At 49.2% G+C, this 22456-nt stretch overlaps 4 protein-coding genes across 5 annotated transcripts in view; 3 read left to right on the forward strand and 1 right to left on the reverse strand.

The window, feature by feature from the left end:
- exoc3l2b (exocyst complex component 3-like 2b) overlaps positions 1-3474 on the forward strand; it is a 32504-nt gene extending 29030 nt beyond the window's left edge. For both annotated transcript variants that reach the window (XM_067246947.1, XM_067246946.1), the window contains exon 14: positions 2534-3474. In XM_067246947.1, coding sequence (XP_067103048.1) covers positions 2534-2816 — 283 coding nt within the window. In that variant the 3' untranslated portion in view covers positions 2817-3474. The remainder of the gene's footprint in view (positions 1-2533) is intronic.
- A 1334-nt stretch (positions 3475-4808) lies between these two features.
- Positions 4809-7834, forward strand: LOC136951833 (zinc finger protein 665-like). The gene is made up of 4 exons (XM_067246448.1): positions 4809-5004; positions 5178-5385; positions 5499-5723; positions 5924-7834. The coding sequence occupies exons 1-4, from the start codon at positions 4879-4881 to the stop codon at positions 7588-7590; spliced, it is 2226 nt and encodes a 741-aa protein (XP_067102549.1). The 5' UTR covers positions 4809-4878; the 3' UTR covers positions 7591-7834.
- A 229-nt stretch (positions 7835-8063) lies between these two features.
- LOC136951342 (zinc finger protein 721-like) lies at positions 8064-14398 on the forward strand. Its single transcript, XM_067245695.1, has 8 exons — positions 8064-8237; positions 8457-8618; positions 8700-8772; positions 8862-10372; positions 10904-11044; positions 11581-11839; positions 12592-12662; positions 12970-14398. Exons 1-8 carry the CDS (start codon positions 8064-8066, stop codon positions 14383-14385), a joined length of 3807 nt encoding a protein of 1268 aa, XP_067101796.1. The 3' UTR covers positions 14386-14398.
- A 1592-nt stretch (positions 14399-15990) lies between these two features.
- Positions 15991-18349, reverse strand: si:dkey-182i3.11 (insulin-like growth factor-binding protein complex acid labile subunit). Its single transcript, XM_067246823.1, has 2 exons — positions 17584-18349; positions 15991-17372 (listed from the first exon to the last, which is right to left on the reverse strand). The coding sequence occupies exons 1-2, from the start codon at positions 18155-18157 to the stop codon at positions 16234-16236; spliced, it is 1713 nt and encodes a 570-aa protein (XP_067102924.1). The 5' UTR covers positions 18158-18349; the 3' UTR covers positions 15991-16233.
- Positions 18350-22456: the final 4107 nt, after the last annotated feature.

Below are 22456 nucleotides of genomic sequence, written 5' to 3' on the forward strand. Positions count from 1 at the left end.
CGGGGTTTGCTCGTTTAAAGATAGAAATACTTAATTTATCATCAAGTTTGGGGCACCACCCTAATATTGGTTTAGGACATTAGGGAATCCTATGTTTAATATGTAATAATCAGTCTCATCTTTAGGAATGAATTCGTTCTAAGTGTAGAGCCAATCGTAACATCAGTGAACACGCACGTCAAAATATCTTTACAATGAATTTATTCAAGTAAGGTAAACAGATCTTATGAACAAGTTGGATTATGGGTTTGATATGAGAGATTGGTTTCAATGAACAGAATGAAATGGTCTAACTTAAAGAAAGACAGAAATTGTACAGTCAATGATTACATCCTTACAAATCATAAACAGAGCTCACGCCAATGCCATGTCGAGGAGGAAAGAGCGTTAGCCATAGTTACGTTTGATCAGGGGTTGATCAATGATGTTGAGGGCGGTTTGCGCCAAAGGTCCATTTGAAGAATCTGAAGTCAAAGCGCGGCTGCGCTGGGTCATGTGACTGAGTCTGCGGGATCTCAGTGAAGTCGCATTTGGAATTGCGTTTTTGGTTCTTCTGTTGAAACGTCCAGATAGTGACGCGTTCACTATGAAGTTGAATCTCAGGAGAAGCTTGGCGACGTCCTTTGGAACGCCAATCCTGATGGCGTTCATGCCATGGTCGGTTTCGCTGGAGTCAGAGATTGATGGTCATCTTAGGGCTTTATACAGTTCGAGAGAGGACCCGTCTGGGGTCAGATGTGGATTGGGGGAAGCTGGGTTCTCAACTCCCCCCTCCTTCCTTCACACCTACCAAAGGTGTGATCTGATCTCTGGCTGGTTCATTCGATGGTTCAAATATTGTTCTGGACATCTTGGTACAGTTACAAAATATAGTTGAATGATTGTTTTATTATGATAGCTTCGTGTAGATACCAAGAATGACGTGGTTATCTTTCAGGAAGAAAGAGTTGTTACTAGAATCAAGATTTCAGTGAACACAACATTAAAACAAAGTAACAAACATAACACAAATATCCCTCTCATAATTCTCCACCTTGTACTCTTGTGGTAAAGGTGAAGTCTCAAGAACTTTCCTCAAAAGTTCTGATCAAGGTATGTTCTTTGTTCAAATCGCCGCCGAAACGGATAGCAAATGGTCGTTGGAGACGTGTTGTCTAAATCAGGCCCTTTGAAGCTTGCAAGCTAGCAGGAGGGCTGATTAGGTAGATTGGGGAGGTCCCCCCCCCAATTCTATGGTTCCTTTGCATCGGCGTTTGGTGGGTAATCAGCATACTGAGGGTGTCACAAGGGCTGATTATGTTTGTCTGATGTGATTGAATCACTCTTCAGGTGTGGCAAGATGTTGGCTCCGTGTGGTCTTGCGGACCTCACTACAATACACACACACACAAACACACTCATAAACATTTACACATGTGAAACGGGGTTCCTTTGGAACAACCCCTAAATAGGATCCCTTAACTGACCCAAACCTGCGTGGAAAAACAAAGATGAAGGATGGAGGACTGGGGAAAGTAGTAAAGACCCATTTCCTTGTTTTGATGGGAAGTTTTGTCCGTCACTGCCAGGCACACATCAAAGGCACCGTGTGCCTGTGAGTGTATGTGTGTGTGTGTGAGTGTGTGTGTGTGTGTGCGAGTGTGTGTGTGTGTGTGTGTGTGAGTGTGTGTGTGTGTGTGGCTCCTGGGAAAGGATGATGAAGATGCAGGGGTCAGGGGTTAAACACAGACGGTCTCCAGCTCCGCAGAAGAAGAAGCACAACACTTCCTGTTCAGGCGGGACATGCTGGCAGTGGGGTTAATGTGCCAGGGGGCCGGGGGGCCCGGGGGGCCAGGGGGCCTGATGACCCCCCCAGGTAAACAGGCTGGCCTGGGGGAAAGCAGAAAGCGGTCTGGGGGGGGGGGGGGGGGGAGAACTCGACCTCTAACAGAGTGTTCTTAGGAACACAACCCAAAATTAGAACAGCTTTTAGAACACTGGAGTCCCACAGTGCTGTCCTGGAAACCTCCACATGTACTGTCATCTCCACGGTGTGTATTGTTAGCTGTTTATAGTCCAGACCTGGGGAAGGCTGGGCGCTGACCTGTACTTTCCACAGGAGAGAACACACTCAGGCTTTAGAGGCCAGGGCTATGGGGAACCTGGTCCCAATCAGGAACACTACTACGACGGTTCCTGTCATTTACAGTAGTCTAATGCGCTCGCGTATACACCGGGGTCATATACGGTAATAGGCGGGCACACAGAGTTCTGGAAAGTTTGTGCACGTGAATATGTGGGCGGACGCTGATTCATAACTCTAGCGAAAAGCTAAATAAAGAATCCTTTGTTGCATTTGTTTTCAGTTCCTTTGTGTGACTAGCAGTGGAGTTGAAACATAAGAAGGAATCCTGTTTGTTTACATCAATGTACACAGACAGGCAGGCAGGCAGATGATACTTTATTGATCTCGAGGGAAATGCAGCCATCCGACTTAATCATAATGTAGAAGAAGAAAACACCAACTCTCCGTTTCCGCTTCCTGTCTCCGCAGGAAGAAGCACATCTCGGCCGTGCTGAACATCCGGGGCATGACCCGGCAGGTGGAGCGTCAGGAGATCCTGAACATCGTCAAGGACATCGAGAACAGCGAGACGCTGTTGCGACTGTCCCGCGACCGCGCCCTGTTCTCCGAGGTCCCCGTCACCTCCGAGGTGCACTGCCTCAACCTGGGCCTCAGCCGCTTGGCGCTCTCCACCTCCTCCTGCTTCTCCAGTCTCCGCCCACGCCGCAAGAGACACGCCCCCGTCACCGAGGCGCCGGATGACGTTCTCTAACCCGGAGCATTCACCTCCACCTCTTCCTCCTCCTCTTCCTCCTCCTCTTCCTCCTCCTCTCCCGGACGGCACTGTTCTTTGGCTCTTTGCGTTGTCGTTTCAGCCCAGGACTAGCGTGATAGCTACTAGAAGCTCATTGACAGGACGAGCGCCAATCCAGTTCCGGTAGAGGCTGGGGCGGGTGTGTTCGAGTTGGGCGGGAGCGGGAGGAGCTGTGGCTAGACATGGAGAGGAGAAGGGCTTGGTTTTGACTCCCGAGGGAGCGTTTTTGATGATTCACTGGAAACAGCCGAGCAGCCAATCACAACAGAGCACGGCCCGCGTCCGAATCACCGGAAGCCGACACGTCAGGATCAGGAAGTGGAACGACACATGGAAAAAATGCCGCTTTGACCTTTCACCTTTCACCCGTCACCTCCCCGAGTCAGCTTTCTAATAAGAATGTTATGACAGACGAGTTTCCATTGTGACTGATACCCTCTGGCTGCGTGCACAGGAAGAGCAGGCGCTGAAGAGACCGGCGGATACAGTGTGCAGTAAGAACAAACCCAAGGCTGTGAGAGGCTAGACCTGTCCTACATCATGATGTTGGGCTGTCCCAGGGCTGGGAGACCTCTCCTACATCATGATGTTGGGCAGTCCCAGTGCTGGGAGACCTGTCCTACATCATGATGTTGGGCTGTCCCAGGGCTGGGAGACCTGTCCTACATCATGATGTTGGGCCGTCACTGACTTCTGATGAGAGAAACAGGAAACCCAGACTGACTTGGCCTGATCTTCGAACCCCTTTCCAAGGAGTGACAACACATCCACAGACCTTACCTGCTTGGAACCGATTACCGATCACATGACCATGTCTGTTGTCTAATCACATGACCATGTCTATTGTCTAATCACATGTGCGGACAATGTTATACACAATGAGTGAAACTGTATTCTAAATTGTTGTAGTTGCACATGATAAAAAAAAGCTAAATCGATGGTACTTTAATTCAGTTTTGATTTTCTGTCATCTCTACGTTGATTCGTCCTTAATTATATTTAAGATATTGATGTGAGAAAACATAATAGTTTTTATTTACATTGTGTGAGGCATGAGCAACTAAAAACCCCAGATGGTGGTTTGGATGGATATGAGTGGGTGAAATCATAACCATCTATTTATCTATCAACCAATAAACATATTTATTGTAGTGGAGAGTGAACTCTCAAACCAACTGTTATGAATGTATAATATACACAGGATTCATCATTTCAAATGAGTGTCATCTTTACTTTATTGTTGCTGAACCCTCAAAGGATTATTGATCATTTATTGTGATATTCTCTCATTATTTGGGGTATTTATCATTTGTGATTAATTGAAATTCTCTAATGGTTTGATTCGATTGAATTTAGATGAATACTGCACTTTTGATTGTTAGAGCGAATCTTGTATTAAAAATTGTGTTTGATGAACAGAGTTTTAGGACATAAAATTAACCAGATTTACAAACCCTGTGTCACATTTGTGGTCTCTGAATCATGGAGTGTGCAATCATCTAATTAGAATAGATTAAACCAGAGGCGTAATTGGATTGTTTCAGGTCTCTATGAATGCCAGTGAAGAAGACACAGATCTAGAGAACATTGTGTATTTATGTTATTGAATTGTAAACAAACCATGGCAATTGACATTTAAAATAGGCCTAAATAATACATTTTAAAAATTGCCTCTGTACGTGATATTCTGCAGCCTACATCACCTAAATACTTTGTCACTATGACAATACTTTAAACTTTTTGCCTGCACTTGTAGTCTACAACTGCCGAGGAAAGCCCCATTTCCAGACACAAGGATATATTGTCCATTGAAATGTTTGCTTACGGCCGCTGGGGGCAGTCACGGACACAGCCCTCCATGTTGTCAACATCCCACTACTTCCGGTGTGAGAAAACTACTTCCGCTGTTTAAATCGGAACTGCTGCAGCTGACAGAATAAGCAGGAGTTCAGAGTTTAACCCATGACAGTTGTAAATAAGTACTATACACACCAGTGTAAAACTTGCAGCTATTATAAAGATGTCAAAAGAAATGAAAACGTTTCTTCTCGATACTTTCAAGTCCCAGGCAACGTCGATTATGGCGGTAGTAACTAAAGCAATTGTGGTGGAATTGAACGTCGTCGCACACAATCCAAACTGGCAGGTAAGAATGAGAACACAACGGCACCTTAAAGTATGTACAGCTATAGCAATTATATATAGCAACCTGTAGCAATTATCAAGTTGTACGTTTTGTTGTTTGTTACGTAAATAACGCGGTATCGTACAATTTAAGTTAAACCGGCTGTTGCATCTTTTGTCTGAATTACTCTACAGGGGCAGTTTTCCACTATCATGAATTTGATGGTGGAAGAAGCTATCCGCACATTATGCCGTGTGTTTTTGGAGCTCATCGTACACTCCGGAAACATTCTGAACGCCAGGTGCTCCGACATGGAAAAAGAGCTGGGCATTAGGAAAAACAAGGTGGCACAGGTGGACAGCGAAGAGGAAACTATGCGGTTGAACGTTGCGAGGAATAAAGGTCAGACGGCTAGCTAAAGCGCCTACCCATATATATAGGCTATATAATTATCTAAATAGCGTTGAGTTATTAGCATTGTAATACTTTAATGTCGGCTTGACTTTTGCTTGCAGTGCAAGACTCCATATCAGCAGGAGAGGTATGTCAAACAAACCAAAGTAGTTCGACTCAACGCAATGGACGTGGGGAAATGAAGATGGAATTGCACACAGCCACAAAACACCTTGTGAAGCAGAAAAGGAATTTGAAGTCAAGCACAGCGCTTACCTTAAATCTGCAGACACAGACCCATGCAAGTGAGCTGAACCCAGAGCTTGATATCTCAAGTCCTGGAAATGGTATGATATCCTATTTTCAATTCTACAGTTTTCTACTAATGCATCACACTGGCCTAGTAGTTATTCTCTCTATATATATATATTTTTTTTTTTTTTGTGTCAACACATGTAGGCCTGGAAATTATCAAATCAATCTTGTCAAACGATTCGTCTCTTAGTCTTGTGTTTTTTCATAATCTTCTTCCTCTCTTGTCTTGCAGCCGTACACGGTGGACCTCTGGTGGAATCAGCCTCCATGGAGGATGACTGTTCAGAGTCCCTGGAAGCTGCAGAGCCCAGCCCTGTCAGGGAGGCCAGCCCCTCCAGAGAGGCCGTCCTGGGCCCTGGGCACCAGGCAGAACCCCTCCCTGAGAACCCAACGCCTGGTTCTGCCCGAGAGCACAGCTTCCCCACACGTGTCCCGGTGTCCTCAGAGAACACCGGAAACCCAGACGAGAAAGGCGCTCGTTTCGCCGCAGAGGAAAAACATGTGAAATGTGATGTATGCGACAGGAAGTTCCGTTACTACGCAGAATTAAAGAAACACGCACGCCGCTTTCACTCGGAGGAGCAGCCGTACGTCTGTGGGCAGTGCGGAAAAACGTTCAAGTTTTCCGGTTCCCTCGGTAACCACATGCGCGGGCAGCATGCGGAACGCCCTGGCTGCAGGGTGTGTGGGAAGACGCTTGCCACGCTACAACGGTTGAAATCCCACGAGCTCACGCACACGTCAGGGAAACCGTTCACCTGTCCCACCTGTGGAAAGGGTTTCGCCCAGAAACACTACCTGGAAGATCACCTGACCATTCACACGGGTGAGAGGCCTTACGTCTGCAGCACCTGTGGGAAGAGCTTCCGGAATTCCTTCCACCTGAAGTGCCACGAACGGATACACAGCGACGAACGGCCGTTTCAGTGCCCGGACTGCAGCAAGGCTTTCAGAACCAAGCCGGGCCTTTCCAAGCACAGGCTGGTCCACACAGGAGAGAAGCCACATCAGTGCCAGGCCTGTGGACTCTGTTTTTCCTACTCTGGAAACCTGGCCAGACACATGGTGATCCACACCGGAGAGAAGCCGTACGGCTGTGATCAGTGCGGGAAGGTCTACACTCAGTCCACTGCCCTCAGAGAGCACCTGGTGTCGGTTCACAGCAATTCCAGAGACTTCATGTGTGACGCGTGTGGGAAGAAGTTCTCCTTCAATTTCCAGTTGCTGAGACACAAGCGTACGGTTCACAGCGAGCAAAAAAAAACCTTCAGCTGCAAAGTGTGCCTGAGGAGTTTGAGTTCCCTGGCTAACCTGAGGAGACACGAAGACAACCACAGCCCGGGACCCCGAGAGCACGCCTGCAGCTTCTGCGGGAAAGCCTTCGCCACCAAATACGTCCTGAGCCGCCATTATCAGACTTTCCACGCGGCGGAGCTGCCTTACGAGTGTGCGGCGTGTGAGAAACGCTTCCTCTTGAAGTTCTCCTACGAGTACCATCTGAAACGGCACACGGGCGCCGAGCCCTTCGCCTGCGACATCTGTGGAAAGAAGTTTGTGCTGAAGTCCGACGTGGAGTCACACAAACGCGTGCACACCGGGGAGAAGCCCTTCAAGTGTGCGACCTGCGGGATGGCGTTCCGGGTCGGCGGGAACCTGCAGAGACACGTCAGGGTGCACACGGGAGAGAAACGGTACAGCTGTGAGGTGTGTGGGAGGAAGTTTAGCCAGACCAACAACCTCAAGTCCCACATGCAGACTCACACGGGGGTGCGACAACATTCCTGTGAGAAGTGTGGAAAAGGTTTTTCTGATGTGAGACATTTCAGAAGACACAGTTGTGAGGATGTGATTCAGAAATCTTTAGCCAGCTCTGGAACTCAGAAAGTAAAAAATAAATAGTATGTCTGACAGATCTGTCTTTAATCTTTTTTTCTTTAATTATTATTTTTTGTTTTTATACTAAAGCCAAAGTAGATATTTATATGATTGCAGGTTTTGCACTTGTGGTTTCTTACTGCTAATTTTGCCTTGACTGTAACAGTCTGTTTACAAAATGTAAAGTCTGTAAGCATTGTTCTTGGGACTGATTCTGACGATACTATTACTTTGTATTGTCTTGTACAAAGTTATTCATTAGTTAATAAACCCCTGTTCAAAAATGTGGAAGGTTTTGTCAGTTTGTACTTGAATCATAAATCTCGCTGGCTTTTATTTTGAAATATCAGAGTAACCGGAAGTTGAATATAACTGGTAGAAGCTAATAGAAATGCTTCAAACGAGATAACCTACTTTGGTCTATGTTGCGCTTCTCATATCGGAATACATCTTTGGTTCAAGAATGATCATATTAATGAATGCTAAATATACAAAAAATGTCTGTCAGTGACACATTTCGAACGGAAACAATTTCAATATTGTCTATTTTCGTCGAGGGTGCACTAGCTGAAATAAGCCGAACAGGGAATCAGCCGAGTGGGGAATCGTGCAATGAAATACCTTGTATTCGAGAAGACATCGCTAATGTGAAGGATCGCCCCCAGAAACAGGTACGGCGCCTTTTTGTCAGAGAGAGACTGCTAAGCAGGTCACATTGCCTATACGCTGTAGAACGACTTGTTCATTGAAAGTGTCCATCCAGAATAGCTGTCATTAAACTCAAGGCAACACACGGGTCTACTCTGTATTTACCTCAAAAGGTCAGTGTGGTTGAACTACAAGTAATAAACTCACTGATTTCCCTGTTTTTTCTCGCTTCGCCTTACCAGGCGCACTTGCCGTCCTTTGTCCAGCTGTTGACTACAGAGGTGGTTCGTAAACTATGCAGGCTGTTCTCGGAGTGCTCCTCCGTCCTACAACAGGAAAACGAGACCCTGAGGAAACGTCTCGAGCTGAACGGAATACCAGCCTCACCTGCGCACCTCAACCAGGTGAGTGGACGTCGCTCGTGTTGTAAGGACATCAACCATTTATCATGCTTTCTTTTTCATTTATTTAATTGTGTTTTTCAGGATGGGGCCAACGTAGATCCGCCAGATAAAATCGAGGCGAACTCAGAAGACACAGAACCAGCCAGCAAGGAAGGTGAAGGGATTTTGTGTAACCACGACAACGAGTGTGAGGATGTTGTCCCAAGTGTTTTTATTCACCCAAACATTGTTTTTCTTCTCCAGATCCCTGTGATGTCGTCAGTGCGCCTGGAGAAAGCCCATCCCAAGAGACGACCCGACCCTCCCGAATCTCCACCACGCCACCTTCGCTAACCGAGAACAACCAACCAGCCGGTGACCATCCCTCACGGGGTCCCGTGAGCCCCAAACACGCTCCGAGCCCCCTCGAGGAGAGGCACCCGGACGCAGAGACACCAGGGACCCCGGAGAAACAGGTCTTCCGCATAAACCTGCGAGCGAGACGCTCGTTTGCGTGCGACGTCTGTGGGCGGAGCTTCAGTCTGAGCAGCGTGCTGGAGCACCACCGGAGGGTCCACACGGGGGACAAGCCTCACAGCTGCCCCCGCTGCCACAAGACCTTCGTCTACAAGGCGTCCCTGAGCAGGCACGTCCGGTGGCACTCCGAAGACCGGCCTTTCGCCTGCCAGGTCTGCGGGAAATCGTTCCGCGGCGAGGGGGCGCTGCGGTCTCACGGGTTTGTACACGCCGACGTCAAGCCCTTCGTCTGCCAGACCTGCGGCCAGGGATTCACCACACGGAACAGCCTGGCGGTGCACCAGAGGGTTCACTCCGGGGAGAAGCCGTACACCTGCCCCACGTGCGGGAAGAGCTTCTCCCAAGCCGGCTACCTCTCAGTCCACCGACGGATCCACGCCGAGGACAAGCCGTTCACGTGCGACCAGTGCCACAAGGGCTTCGTCACAGAACGGGCTCTGAAGTCCCACCAGATCGTCCACACCGGCCTGAGGGCCTTTAAATGCGACGACTGCGGAGCCCGCTTCGGCCACCTCACCAACCTGCGGAGGCACCGCCTCCTCCACTCGGGCGCCAAGCCGCACGCGTGCGCCGTGTGCGGGAAGCGCTTCCACCAGCGCAGCATCCTCAAGGGACACATGCAGGTGCACGGCGGCTCGCAGCCGTTCATGTGCGACGTCTGCGGAAAGACGTTCGTCTACAACTGTGCGCTGAGGAAACACCAGCGAGTCCACGCCGAGGACGGGAAGAGCCGCGCCGCCCCCGGACGGCGGCACGGCTGCGACAGCTGCGGGAAAACCTTCAGCTCCGTAGGGAACCTGAAGGTGCATCAGCTGGTGCACACGGGCGCCAAACCCTTCGAGTGCTCCACGTGCGGGAGGACCTTCTCCCAGAAGGCCACCTGCGTCACTCACCAGAAGACCCACACGGGGGAGAGGTTCCACACCTGCGGTGTGTGCGGCCGGGCTTTCAGTCTACCCAACACCCTGAGGCTTCACGCGCGCACGCACACGGGCGAGCGACCGTACGCGTGCGACATGTGCGGCATGACGTTCACCATCAGCGGGAACCTGAAGAGGCACATGCTGGTGCACACGGGAGAGAGGCCGTTCAGCTGTGACGTGTGCGGGAAACAGTTCAGCCAGGCTCACAACGTGAAGGCCCACATGCAGGTGCACACTGGGGAGAGGCCTTACTTCTGTGACAAGTGCGGAAAGAGCTTTGCCTACGCAAGGAACTTCAAAGAGCACAAGTGTGTGCAAAGATGACACAAGCTGCCAATAAAAACTCTGTTCAACTAGATTTGGATGCCATAGACGATTTTCTTTACCCAATACAAATTTTTTAGGTCATGGTTTAAGCACGCGATTTTACTCTGAAGTGTTTTGTTGTCGGAACTGTGACACAGGTTGCGAGTTGTCAGCAATAAAATAAAAATGTCATAACATTTTCACCTTTAATACCTTGTTTTAGTCGGCATGCAGCACATGTATTTCGGTTCACAGTTAATGTAAATACATAAAAACCGAATGATGTCTCTATGTTGCAGGTGTGCCCTTCACGAGCGAGTTTACACGCGAACTTTTATTTTGAAGTACACATGATCCGGAACAGTAAGCAGGGCATGTTGGGTCACGTTTCGAGTCATTTCGCGACAGTCGATAGCATTGCATTGTTGCTAAGCTAGCAAAGTAGCTGGCATAGCGAATACTACGTTGTAGTAGTGTTGATATTAATTGTCCTGAGTCCACCAGGAAGACTGGATGTAACCATTGGCAAATATGTCAATTTTACAGGACCAGATTGGCTCTATTCTGGAGTCAATGGTCAAAGCCAGTATTGCAGAAATGAGCACAATTGTGGACGGCTGTGTTGCATCTAGGTCTGAAGTGGAAACAGCAGACGACAACACAAATAGCCCAAACGAAAAGGTATAAACGGCGGGAATAACGTTGTTACGATGCATGTTACAGTAAAGAAAAATATTGACATTATTTGATCCCTCCCCAACCTGTCTAGACGACCAGCTGATATCAACAACATAGAAATAGAACAACTAGCGAAGGAGCAATTCAACGCTAGCTTCCGGTTTTTGAATCAAATGTTTGTCATTTGATACATTCTTCTGTGCATGTGCTAGTTTTTCTGTTCATTTAATTGAACAATTGTAGATGCGTGTTCTGAATCCAGGACATAAATGGCAATAAATTAATGGGGCGCCATTTTGGAGTATCTATCTGTTGTGTGTCTAGGGAACATTCAAACTACGCTAGCGATTGGTTAAAGCTACCAAAAGTTCATAAAGTATACCCCGGCACCGTTTTATATTCATCAGCTAATTAAAGTGAATAGTGCATGACGCATTTTATTCAATAATATGTACTAGCCACTAAGATATGTCTGTCAACCCATACACTACCTCCTTGTCTCCTTTCTCCTTGTCTCCTTCCTGCTCCTCCTCCTCCAGGTCACCCAGCTCGCCTCCTTCATGGAGCAGCTGGCCCAGGAGGTGATGGAGAAGATCTGCCAGCTCTTCGAGGAGTGCTCGGCCGTGCTGCGCCTGGAAGCCTCCCAGAGTGAGATGGAGAAGGAGGATCTGAGGGCTCGGCTGGACGCCATGGAGACGGAGCTACGGACCCTTCTGGAAGGCAGCGGCGGGAGGGAGGGCACTTCGGAGAACGGTCACCGTGGCGACGAAGCCAAGATCAGTCACAGGACACAAACAGGTGAGGGCTGTTGGTTTTGGGGGTCGACCACCCTGGTCCTGGGGGCTGCTTTCCAGAAGGTCTTTGCTCCAACCCCAAGTTGTAACAAGTTAGTTATTAGTTATTCAGTTATTAGAAGCAGGTGTGCTAGATTAGTCTTGGAGCGAAACCCCCGCAGAACGGTAGCTCTCCAGGAGCAGGGTTGCAGACCACTGTCAAGATGTGGGTATCTTTCCTTTAGCCACTGTAAGGCAGAGTTTCTGGGTAGAAGCTTGAGTCTCTATAAGGTCAAGAGGTCATGCAGCGAGGCCCCCTCTGAGCAAAATATGGCATGCAGTCCAGACAATGGGGAGACAGTAAGGAAAATCATGTACAAATAGGGCTTATGTGATTAACGACCACTTCACCTGCTGAACGTTCTAGTGTATCAGTGTACTGACCACTGAAGACCCGTTAAGGAAGCGATTTTGTGCATTCTATGTCTGAAAATGTCCAGATACTGTATTTAAGCACTCTTGTAAGAGAGAGTCTTCACTCATGCTAGCCACTCTGTTGTGGATTGGTGGCATGATCCGACGTCGAGCTAATAAAACCAAGTCAACCCTTTTTATAATTGTCGTGACTCTTTCCGGCCTGCCTGCTGAGATATCTCATCCTTACAGCCACTAACTCAGATCAAGTTAGGTTTGTGTTTGTGTTGAGTGATTGGAGAAGTTAATAAGCCATAGATTTTGGTCTGGATATCGATTGCTGTGGTCTTTTTTTTCTTTTAGTCCGTATCGCAGATGATTCGGAAGTGAAACGATCCCCCATCATCCACCTGTGGAAGGGACGAGCGTATGAGGTACCTGTTAAATAGGAGGTACCTGTTAAATATGAGGTACCTGTTAAATATGAGCTTCCTGTTAAATATGAGCTTCCTGTTAAATATGAGGTACCTGTTAAATATGAGCTTCCTGTTAAATATGAGGTACCTGTTATAGTAAATATAAGCTTCCTGTTAGACTGCTTTATGAGAAGTTACACTCCAGAGAGCAGTATCATCCATCTATGATAGAAGATAAACCATGGTCTTTACAGATCATCTGCACAGTACAGCTGTAATGCCCTCCCTTCCTCTCTCTCCATCCCTCTCCATCTCTCCCTCCCAGCGCTCCTCTGGTGAGGACAAGATCCAGCGGGTCATCATCACAGAGGAAGGCCTGGAGGCCTACCTCGACCACGCCACCCCCGACGACAGCCTGTTCCCCGAACCCCGGGACCAGGACGACAGTGACCCAGACTACCAGGTGGGGGAGCCAGGGGGCCTGGAGGCCTCAGCCAGGCCCAGGAGGTTCTCCCGACCACGGGCCGGCGTCGCCCGGCGAGGCCGCCCCAAGAAGGAGAACCAGCCCCAGCTGAGCTGCAAACACTGCAGGAAACCCTTCAGCAAGCTCCTACAGCTCAAGGCCCACCAGGCACTCCACGCCGCCTCGGAGAAGCCCTTCCTGTGTCCGCAGTGTGGGAGGGGCTTCTCCTTTAAGCGCAGCCTGGACTCTCACCTGCTGCTGCACACGGGCGAACGCCCGCACACCTGTGACGTGTGTGGGAAGGGCTTCACCCTCAAGCAGCTCCTGAGGAACCATCAGAGGCTCCACGCCGGGCTGCGGCCCTTCCGCTGCGACCAGTGCGGCAAGAGCTTCAACCGCGCCCACGGCCTGAAGATGCACCAGATCGTGCACACGGGCGAGCGCGCTTACGACTGCGAGATCTGCGGCAAGCGTTTCAGCATCCCCGGTAACCTGCACCGGCACCAGCGCATACACACCGGCGAGAAGCCTTTCGGCTGCGCCACGTGCGGGAAGAGCTTCAACCAGGCGGACACGCTGAAAGCCCACCAGCGCATCCACACGGGGGAACGACCCTTCGGCTGCCAGACCTGCGGGAAGAGCTTCATCCAGCGCAGCGCCCTGAAGATGCATCAGCGCTCGCACTCGGGCGAGAAGCCTTTCACCTGCGTGGCATGCAGTGCCGGCCTCGCCTGCGTGAACTCCCTCCGGACTCACCTCCAGTCTCACGCGGCGGAGATGCCCTGCACATGCTCGGTGTGCGGCGGGACGCTGGCCTCGCTGTCCCACCTGCGCTCCCACCAGGAGCAGCACACCGTGGAGAAGCCTCACACCTGCAGCCTCTGCGGGAAGGCCTTCAAGTCCTCCAGCTACCTGAAGACTCACCTGAAGACTCACACGGGCGAGCGGCCCTTCACCTGCGAGACCTGCGGCCGCATGTTCACGCAGCAGAGCAGCCTGAAGACGCACCAGGCCGTCCACACCGGGGAGAAGCCCTTCAGCTGCGACACGTGCGGGAAGCGTTTCAGCAACACAGGGAACCTGAACCGACACCAGCGCATCCACACGGGAGAGAAGCCCTTCAGCTGTGAGCAGTGTGGCCGGAGCTTTAACCAGGGGAACAGCCTGAAGGCTCACCTCCAGATCCACACCGGGGAGAAGCTGTTCATGTGCGACAAGTGCGGCAAGAGTTTCTCCTACCTGAGGAACCTGAAGGATCACAAGTGTCTTTATGTCTGAAAAGATAACTGAAGCGGGGGGGGGGAGATGTTAAGTTTGGCTTGTTTGTCTGGAGTGGACGCAGGCGTTTATCTGAGTTGTGTCTGTAGATGTCATGTTTGTAGGGAGGATGAGGACCATTTGGTGTCTTGATCTTTTGAGGGGTTTGTTTTTTGTTGCGGCGGGAGCGGGTCTACTAACTGGCAGAAGCTGAGGTGTACACGGGTTTGGTCATCAAGATGTTTTCATGACAAGCCTTCAGACATGCACCTGTTACACACACACCTACAGCAGCTACTGTGAGGATCTACATCCCAAATTATTTTTGAAGGGTAAAAAAAAAAACACTGTCCTTGAAATCAAAGATTTTCAACATGTTGCCTTTTGTAGAGTAGAAGGACATTGGTGCTGGTAGATATATACTGTTACGGTGAGCAGAGCCTAACTTATTGATTGAAGGTTACAAAGGTTACTCTAACCAGTGTTGTCTATGTACTGCGTGCTTGTGAAAGGTTGCTATTGACGATAAAACCAGTGAAACCAAAAGTGGTTTGTGTCTCTTTTTTATAATGAAATTTGGAGCCTGCATGCTGATTGGTTCCTGTAGGATGGGACCATAGCGTGTGCATCATTAGAAAGATCAGGTAGGTGACAGGTTTCTACTGTATAACAAACAGCCTCTCACATGGTTAACCAACAAGTTCCGGTGATTTTTCTTTTCCTACAGTCAGAATGCTTCTGGTGCTGAACCGATCGCTGCACTGCCCCTCTGCGACCTCACCCATTGGGAAATCGATCAGCGACATCACTTCCTGTGACATCCCTTCCTGTGCCCCATACATGCTACCTGTCCCTCCCCGAGATCCTGAGATGGAAGCCAACCTCCTGGTTCCAGCACAACAGCCTGGGAAACAGAATATGAATAAACTTGGTTGGGGTGAGGAGGAACTTGGGGTGATAGGCAGCGATATAAGACATTTATTTACCTTCATGTCCCATGCGCCGGTACAACAGGAAGTGCACTGTAACATGTGACCAGGAAATAATTATTCACTTTGTGTTTGGAAATACAGAGAGATAACAGAGGGTGTGTGAGGTCAAGTAGTCTTGTGTTCACGTGGCAACCTCATAGGGTTACGTTCGTTTCTATCGACTTTCATTGAGTGATTTGTTATCAGTGATGCCTTCCTTATCAGGTGCGTGCTAGACTGTTCCTGTTCAAGGAGTTCAGTTGGCAAGCCAGATTGTCATGCAGTGTTTACAATCTAATCTCCAAGAAACCCTGAGAATCCAAATCCTTTTTATTTTCCAAACCTCATGATGCATACACAGGGGGAAACAGGACAGGACAGCCGTCAAGGTTGGAGTAAGAGACATTTCACACTGTGACAAGACCACTTCCTGGTCTCCCAGTTAACCGCAGCATCCCACAATGCAGTGCGGGAGGTCAGGGAACCAGAGTTGGGGTTACCCTGGCCGAACCCCAAACTGCCTGACCCCTGCGTTCCATGAGTTTCCGTCCCAAATCTCTGTTTAGAGTTAATCGTGACCTTTGACCCTGTTGAAAGTCGTTTCCAAATTGCGGTGTGGGTGTGTCAGCAATGAATAAACAAGGACCTGGCATATCAACTTTTCAATGAGCTGCTATTTACAACCAAATGAATCCTTTGAGCATAATCAAACGTAGAAATATTATAAGACATGCATGATTTTAATCGAAACAGATCTCAGCTTAGCGCTGCATTTACAGTTATACACCAAGAACTGCACAAAGGCAGGTGCCACTGTGCAAACAAAGACAAGGTCTGAAAGTGTCACATAAAAGGAGCAAGAAAAAAAAAATTGAACATGCAAAACCACAAATGTATGTCACCCTAAGCTGCGGATTGTTAACACGGAAACCAGCAGGATCTTCAGAGGAAGTGCCGGTGTCAGACAGCAGACGGAGCTGAGAGCAGAACAGGGTCTGAGTCCTCGCAGGTGGGGAGAGAGTTCCTCCAGCAGCCCAGGAGGAAAGGAGCACGGGTTCCACGGGTTCCCCTCCAGGTGGATGATGGTCACGTTCCCCAGGTGCGCCAGGGTTCCCACCTCCAGCGTCTCCAGGCGGTTGGAGCGGAGGTGGACGTCCTGCAGGTGGGCGAGCCCCCGGAACACCTGGCGGGGGAGACGCTCGAGCTGGTTGTTGTCCAGATCCAACTCCATTAGGCTCTGCAGCGGCTCGAGAACCAGAGCGTCCAGGTCCCAGAGACGGTTGTTCTGGAGCAGGAGCATGCGGAGGCGACCCAGGGAGCGGAAGGCGTGAGGGGGGAGCTCGTGTAGATGGTTGAAGCTGAGATGGAGCTCCTTCAGGGCGGACAGGTCCTCGAAGACCTCCGGGCTCAGAGCCGAGAGACGGTTGTTGTCCAGGTCAAGGAGCTTCAGGCTGTTAAGGCTGACGAACAGTCCTTTGGGAACCACTTCCAACTGGTTGTCGTTGAGAAAAAGTTCCTTCAGACGGGTGAGACCCGAGAACTGATCCGAGTGGAGGGAGGAGAGGAGGTTGTGGGAGAGTTTCAAGATGGTGAGGCTGGACAGGTGGCGGAGGAGAGGCAAGGGGAGGGACCTGAGCTTGTTGTTGTCCAGCTGCAGCTCTCTCAGTTTCCTGTTCCTGTGGAAGAGGCCTCTGGGAAGCCTGTGTAGGGCGTTGTGGTCGAGGTAGAGTTTCCGTAGCGACCTGAGGGTGGAGAAGGACGCGTGGTCGAGGTCGGTGAGGTGGTTGTTAGCTAGCTGGAGCTCCCTGAGGTTAGACAGACCCTCGAAAACCCCCAAAGCTACGATGGAGAGATTGTTGCTGTCTAGTTGCAGCTCGATCAATGCTGTTAGGTTCTGGAACAGTCCGACAGGAAGTGATGTCAGGGCGTTGTGATAAAGATCTAATGTCTCTAGACTAGTCAGGTTCTCAAACAGGCCGGAGGGGAGTGACTGGAGGAGGTTGAAACTCAGGTCCAGAGAGCTGAGCTGCGTCAGACCTGGACACGTTGATAGAAAGATAGAGTGACTGATTCTGCAGTCGATTTTAAAATGCATTTTTAAATTCAAAGCATCACGCAAAAAATGTCTAATAACTACATACTCTTTGTTCCTCAACAGTTTTGTACAGTTCACAAGAAACAGAAACCAAAGTGCCCTGAAGAACTACAGGTACGTAAATGCAAATATTACGATGAATGAGTGTCCTACCGCTTAAAGAGCCCTCAGATACGTTCTGGAGCCAGTTGCTGCTGAGGTCCAGACTCCTCAGCTGTTGTAGCCGGGAGAAGGAACCTTCCGGAAGAGAAGCGATTCTGTTCTTCTGGAGGTAGAGGTAGCAGAGCAGCGGCACGTCCCTCAACGCGTCGACAGGAACGGCCGCCAGCGCATTCCCGTTCAGGTCCAGGTGCGTGAGGTTTGCAGCCCCGGCAAGGCCGCCCGCCCGGACCTCCGTCAGACGGTTACGAGACACAACCAGCTTGTCCAGGGATCCGCTGTTCTGGAACGCGCCGGCCTCCAGGTCGGTTATGGCATTGCTGCTCAGGTGGAGCTCCCTGAGGGCGGAGGCCTCGTGCAGAGCCCCTCGCTGAAGCCTGGAGATCTGGTTGATGCTGAGGAACAACATCTTCAAGAGGCCCAAACCTCGGAGGGCACCGGCGGGGAGGGCGTCCATGTTGTTCTCGCTCAGGTCCAGCAGGATCAGGGCAGAGAGGCCCTGTAGCTGCCCAGGAGCCAGCGAACCCAGAAGGTTCCCTGTGAGGTACAGCTTTTCCAGGCGGCTCATGTTGGGCCAGGTGTAAGTGGGAGACAGGAAGGTGTGGAGGCGGTTCTTGGTGAGGTCGAGGACCTGTAGGTCGGCCAGGCCGGAGGAAGGGAGAGCTTGGATGAGGTTGTGAGAGATGTAGAGCTGCTGTACGCCCTGGGGGAGGTCAGGGATGGACTCCAGCTTCTGGTCCTCGCATGCGACCGTTGTGTTGGACAAACACTTACAGGGCCAGGGGCAGCTCAAAGAGGGGGAGGAGGAAGAGGAGTTGGATGAAGACGAGGGAGAGGAGGAGGGGGGGTGAGAGGAGAGGGGGTGAGAGGAGGAGGGGGAGGGAGAGGAGGAGGGGGGGTGAGAGGAGAAGGGGGGGTGAGAGGAGAGGGGGTGAGAGGAGGAGGGGGAGGGAGAGGAGGAGGGGGGGTGAGAGGAGAAGGGGTGAGAGGAGGAGGGGGAGGGAGAGGAGGAGGGGGGGTGAGAGGAGAGGGGGTGAGAGGAGGAGGGGGAGGGAGAGGAGGAGGGGGGGTGAGAGGAGAAGGGGGGGTGAGAGGAGAGGGGGTGAGAGGAGAGGGGGTGAGAGGAGGAGGGGGAGGGAGAGGAGGAGAGGGGGTGAGAGGAGAGGGGGTGAGAGGAGGAGGGGGAGGGAGAGGAGGAGGGGGGGTGAGAGGAGAAGGGGGGGTGAGAGGTGGTGGACACCAGGAGGGCTGAGGTTACCATGGTAACCAGCCTCAACATCATTCGGATCTGGAGGTTATGCAACAGGAGGTAGGGTAGAAATGGAGTGTCAAATAATTACATGAATAGCAAAGATAACAAAGATAACAAAAAAAATATTTAAAAAAGAAAAACATACTATTTATATTACAAATTCCAAGTGGAATTTTACTCTTGACTCAATTGATGATTATATTGGTTCTCTTGATTTCTAATGATTTATATTGATTCTCATGTGTTTTCATCTTTTAATTATGATCACGTAATCTGTTGATAATTTCAAATTCTCAATGAAAGAGTGCAAAGATAATCTACGAGTAGATAGTTTATATGTGTTGCTTGCAAAACATTCCCATGAACAGTAAAAAAAACAACAACGTATATTTGGTTTAGCATAGGTCGTTGAGATCTAGATAAAAATTTTCATAACATACAAATTGATAAACCTTAATTTAAACAAGTTTTTTTTTAATCGCAACCTATTTCGATGAGACTTTGATTTCAGCTTACCATGAAGGAGTGTGAAGAGAGATCTGGGCTGTATGTGTTGCAGAGTTAAGTGACACGTTTAGACCCTGTTGCTGCATCTTATAGCCTAGATCTGGCCTTGCGCTGGAGGTGGATGTGGTCTCGTGAATCTAACGCAGCTTTCTCAGAATGTGAAAACAACAAAGGATGTGTGGATGGGTCACGAGAAACATTGTGCAGAATCTGCGTCATTTAGGCTATTCAGACCTCGGAGATTCGCGAGGTGGGAAACCACAGCTAGGCCTTCGTCTCTGCATTCCTCAGTCGAGCGTTGCTTGGGTGCAACGGTATCGATTCCTTGGTTTGATACCTAGAAAGCGAGTCTTGTTTTCATAAGGTGAAACTTACGATTGCACAAAAAATAGAATAGATAGATTTAGGCCTACTGTCAGTCAAATTTTGCTATGTTAAGCCCTTTTACTAACTGTTCAGTGAAAGGCTACGTTATCAGTGGCTTGGTTTAATTATCTAATTTCTACAATAGGCCTAAGAGACATGATAGTGACAGACTACATGAGGGGCCGTTTAGGAAATAATTCAGACTGTCCGTTCACAAACGAATGAAACACACTTCCACATTCACATATGAATCGTTCACACTATATAACTAGTTCTCACCTTGTTGAGTGAACATGGTAAATCTAACTAGTTCTCACTGTGTTGAGCAGTGACTCCTGTTCTGGGGCTGTTTGTGTGTGGTCTGTGGACTGCCACTGTTAGCTACTAGCTCTACAAGCTTGATGTTAAATGTTAAAGTTTTCAGACTTAAGTAAGTAAAATAAAGTACGCTTTTGATTGGTAAGATTGTAAGAAAGTGTGTATCAGGGTCAGAATATGACAGCTTTCCTCTGTCCCAGTCCAGCTGCACTCTGATCCTCTGGGGGTTCTGTCTCACTGTGAGAGCAGTGTCTCCTGCTCTGTATGCACCTCTGTACAAGAAGATTCCCCAGCGTCCATCCTCCACAACCCCCTTCCTCAGGACGGACTCTGCTAACACTCCCAGGTACCAGTATGTACTGTCTCCAACCTCAACATCCCAGCTGTGTGTCCCTGAGTTAAAGCCCTCAGAGCTCAGGACACGTCTACAGTAATCAAACCTCTCTGGGTTGGACCTGCCTCCATCGTGGGGTCGACACTTCGCATATTGTGGTCAGAAGTTCAATGTTTTATATTTATGTTTTAGCTTTGGCACCCGACTTGTTCCTTGATTTTGTTCCGTTTTATTTTGTATTATTATTTTTTATTCATGTCCAACAATTTACATGAGATTGTGACAAGTACAGAACTACAAAAGCAATACAAATTGAGTAGGAATGTAGCACAACTTTGTTTTCCCCGCACGTAAAGTGAAAGGAGAGGAGAGAGGAGGAAAGGGGTAGAGAGCAGAGAAGCCCAGAGCAGAGTACTGTATGTTTCTGATTTATGTTTCTGATCACTTTCTCACCATGACTAGCTCGTGATCTGCTTTCCCGGAAGGAAGTCTAAATCTGTGTTTAGAGTCTGTTGTGTTGTGTCAGCTAACATGGCATTTTGGGATTCAGAAGAATCAGAATCAGAATGGGATTTATTCGCCATGAAAGTTTGCACAGACAAGGAATTTGCTTTGGCAGCAAGGTGCATACAATAAACATATACCTAAAATTTAAATATGTGGACTAAGTATACTAAGGGTACATAAACTAGCAGTACTAAGTGGGATAAATATAAGTTGCCGTAATTACAATATAAAAATAAAAAAATACAAATATTACAAAAAATACAAATGTACAAGAAATACAAAAAATTCAGAGATGAATACAAGGACTGCACTATAATATGCCTGGGATCAAAGGGATTTTTTTTCCTGATCTAACAAGCGGCACGTAAGTGTAGCTGTTTTGAATCGATTGAAATGGTCTCTTTCGACGAATGCAACGAAGCTTCCCGTTGTTAATCTGTGTACATTGTTGCTTACATTGTATTATCTTCCAGGTTCTTTTTGTGCATAATTTTAGTTCCCGAGATCCACTGAGAGCCACTGCCAGTAAAGTGTTTTGTATTTCGCCTGAGACGAAATCATGACACCGCTAGATGGCGGTAAAACATGCATTGCCGACGAGACCAACCTGGCCAAAGGAATAGCATAATGACACTGCAAGTTTCACAAACGCAATGCTGTTAACCTTGTAATTGCTGGAAAGTACAGTTTAGTTGAAGGTGGATGGGTGGATCTGTGGAGGGGTGGATGGATGCTGACCATGAGGGCCCTCCAGACCTCATAATCCCATCCAGATTACAGATTAAAGCAGTGTGGGATGCTGGCTGCACTACAGCCTTCAAACAGCTGTCTTCTGACGGCAGAGGGAAGTAACTCCGCCCAGCAGAGGCAGGACCTCACATGGCCTTCATTCAAAGTTCCAAGGCCGAACTTCTCTGGGCCGTGATGTATTGGTGCTCTAACAGGACAGACAGACGGATAGACTGGAGGCTACTTTAGATGAAACTGTGTGTCTAGGGGAGTCAGGTGGCTGAGTGGTTAGGGAATCGGGCTAGTAATCAGAAGGTTTCTAGTTCGATTCCCGGCTATGCCAACCAAATGACGTTGTGTCCTTGGGCAAGGCACTTCACCCTACTTGCCTCGGGGGAATGTCCCTGTACTTACTGTAAGTCGCTCTGGATAAAAGCGTCTGCTAAATGACTAAATGTAAATGTACTCTAGCCTCTGGAGCTAGTTGTTTCCAGGCAGGCAGTGTGCGTGCGTAGGAGTCCAGAGTGTGCAGCCTGCAGGGCAGGCAGGATGTTCAGAGCCTCTGGCTCAGCCAGGACCTGGGAGTGGGGATCAATCTCCCCGCTGACCTGTTCAGAGCACACACTGCATTAGCAATCAGCTCCCTGTGTGGACCTGGATACTTCACACACACTCTCTCAGTAACACGCCCACTCAACCTCACTCTGTGGTCTAGAGTGCAAGAAACAGGAGCAATTGAAGTGTACAGCTCTCTTTTCCCTCTCCTCACCCCTCTCCTCCCCTCACCCCTCTCCTCTCTCCTCTCCTCACCTCACCCCTCTCCTCCCCTCACCCCTCTCTCCTCTCCTCCCCTC

The sequence above is a fragment of the Osmerus mordax genome, chromosome 11, assembly GCF_038355195.1.
Source record: "Osmerus mordax isolate fOsmMor3 chromosome 11, fOsmMor3.pri, whole genome shotgun sequence".
Classification (NCBI taxonomy): Eukaryota; Metazoa; Chordata; class Actinopteri; order Osmeriformes; family Osmeridae; genus Osmerus; species Osmerus mordax.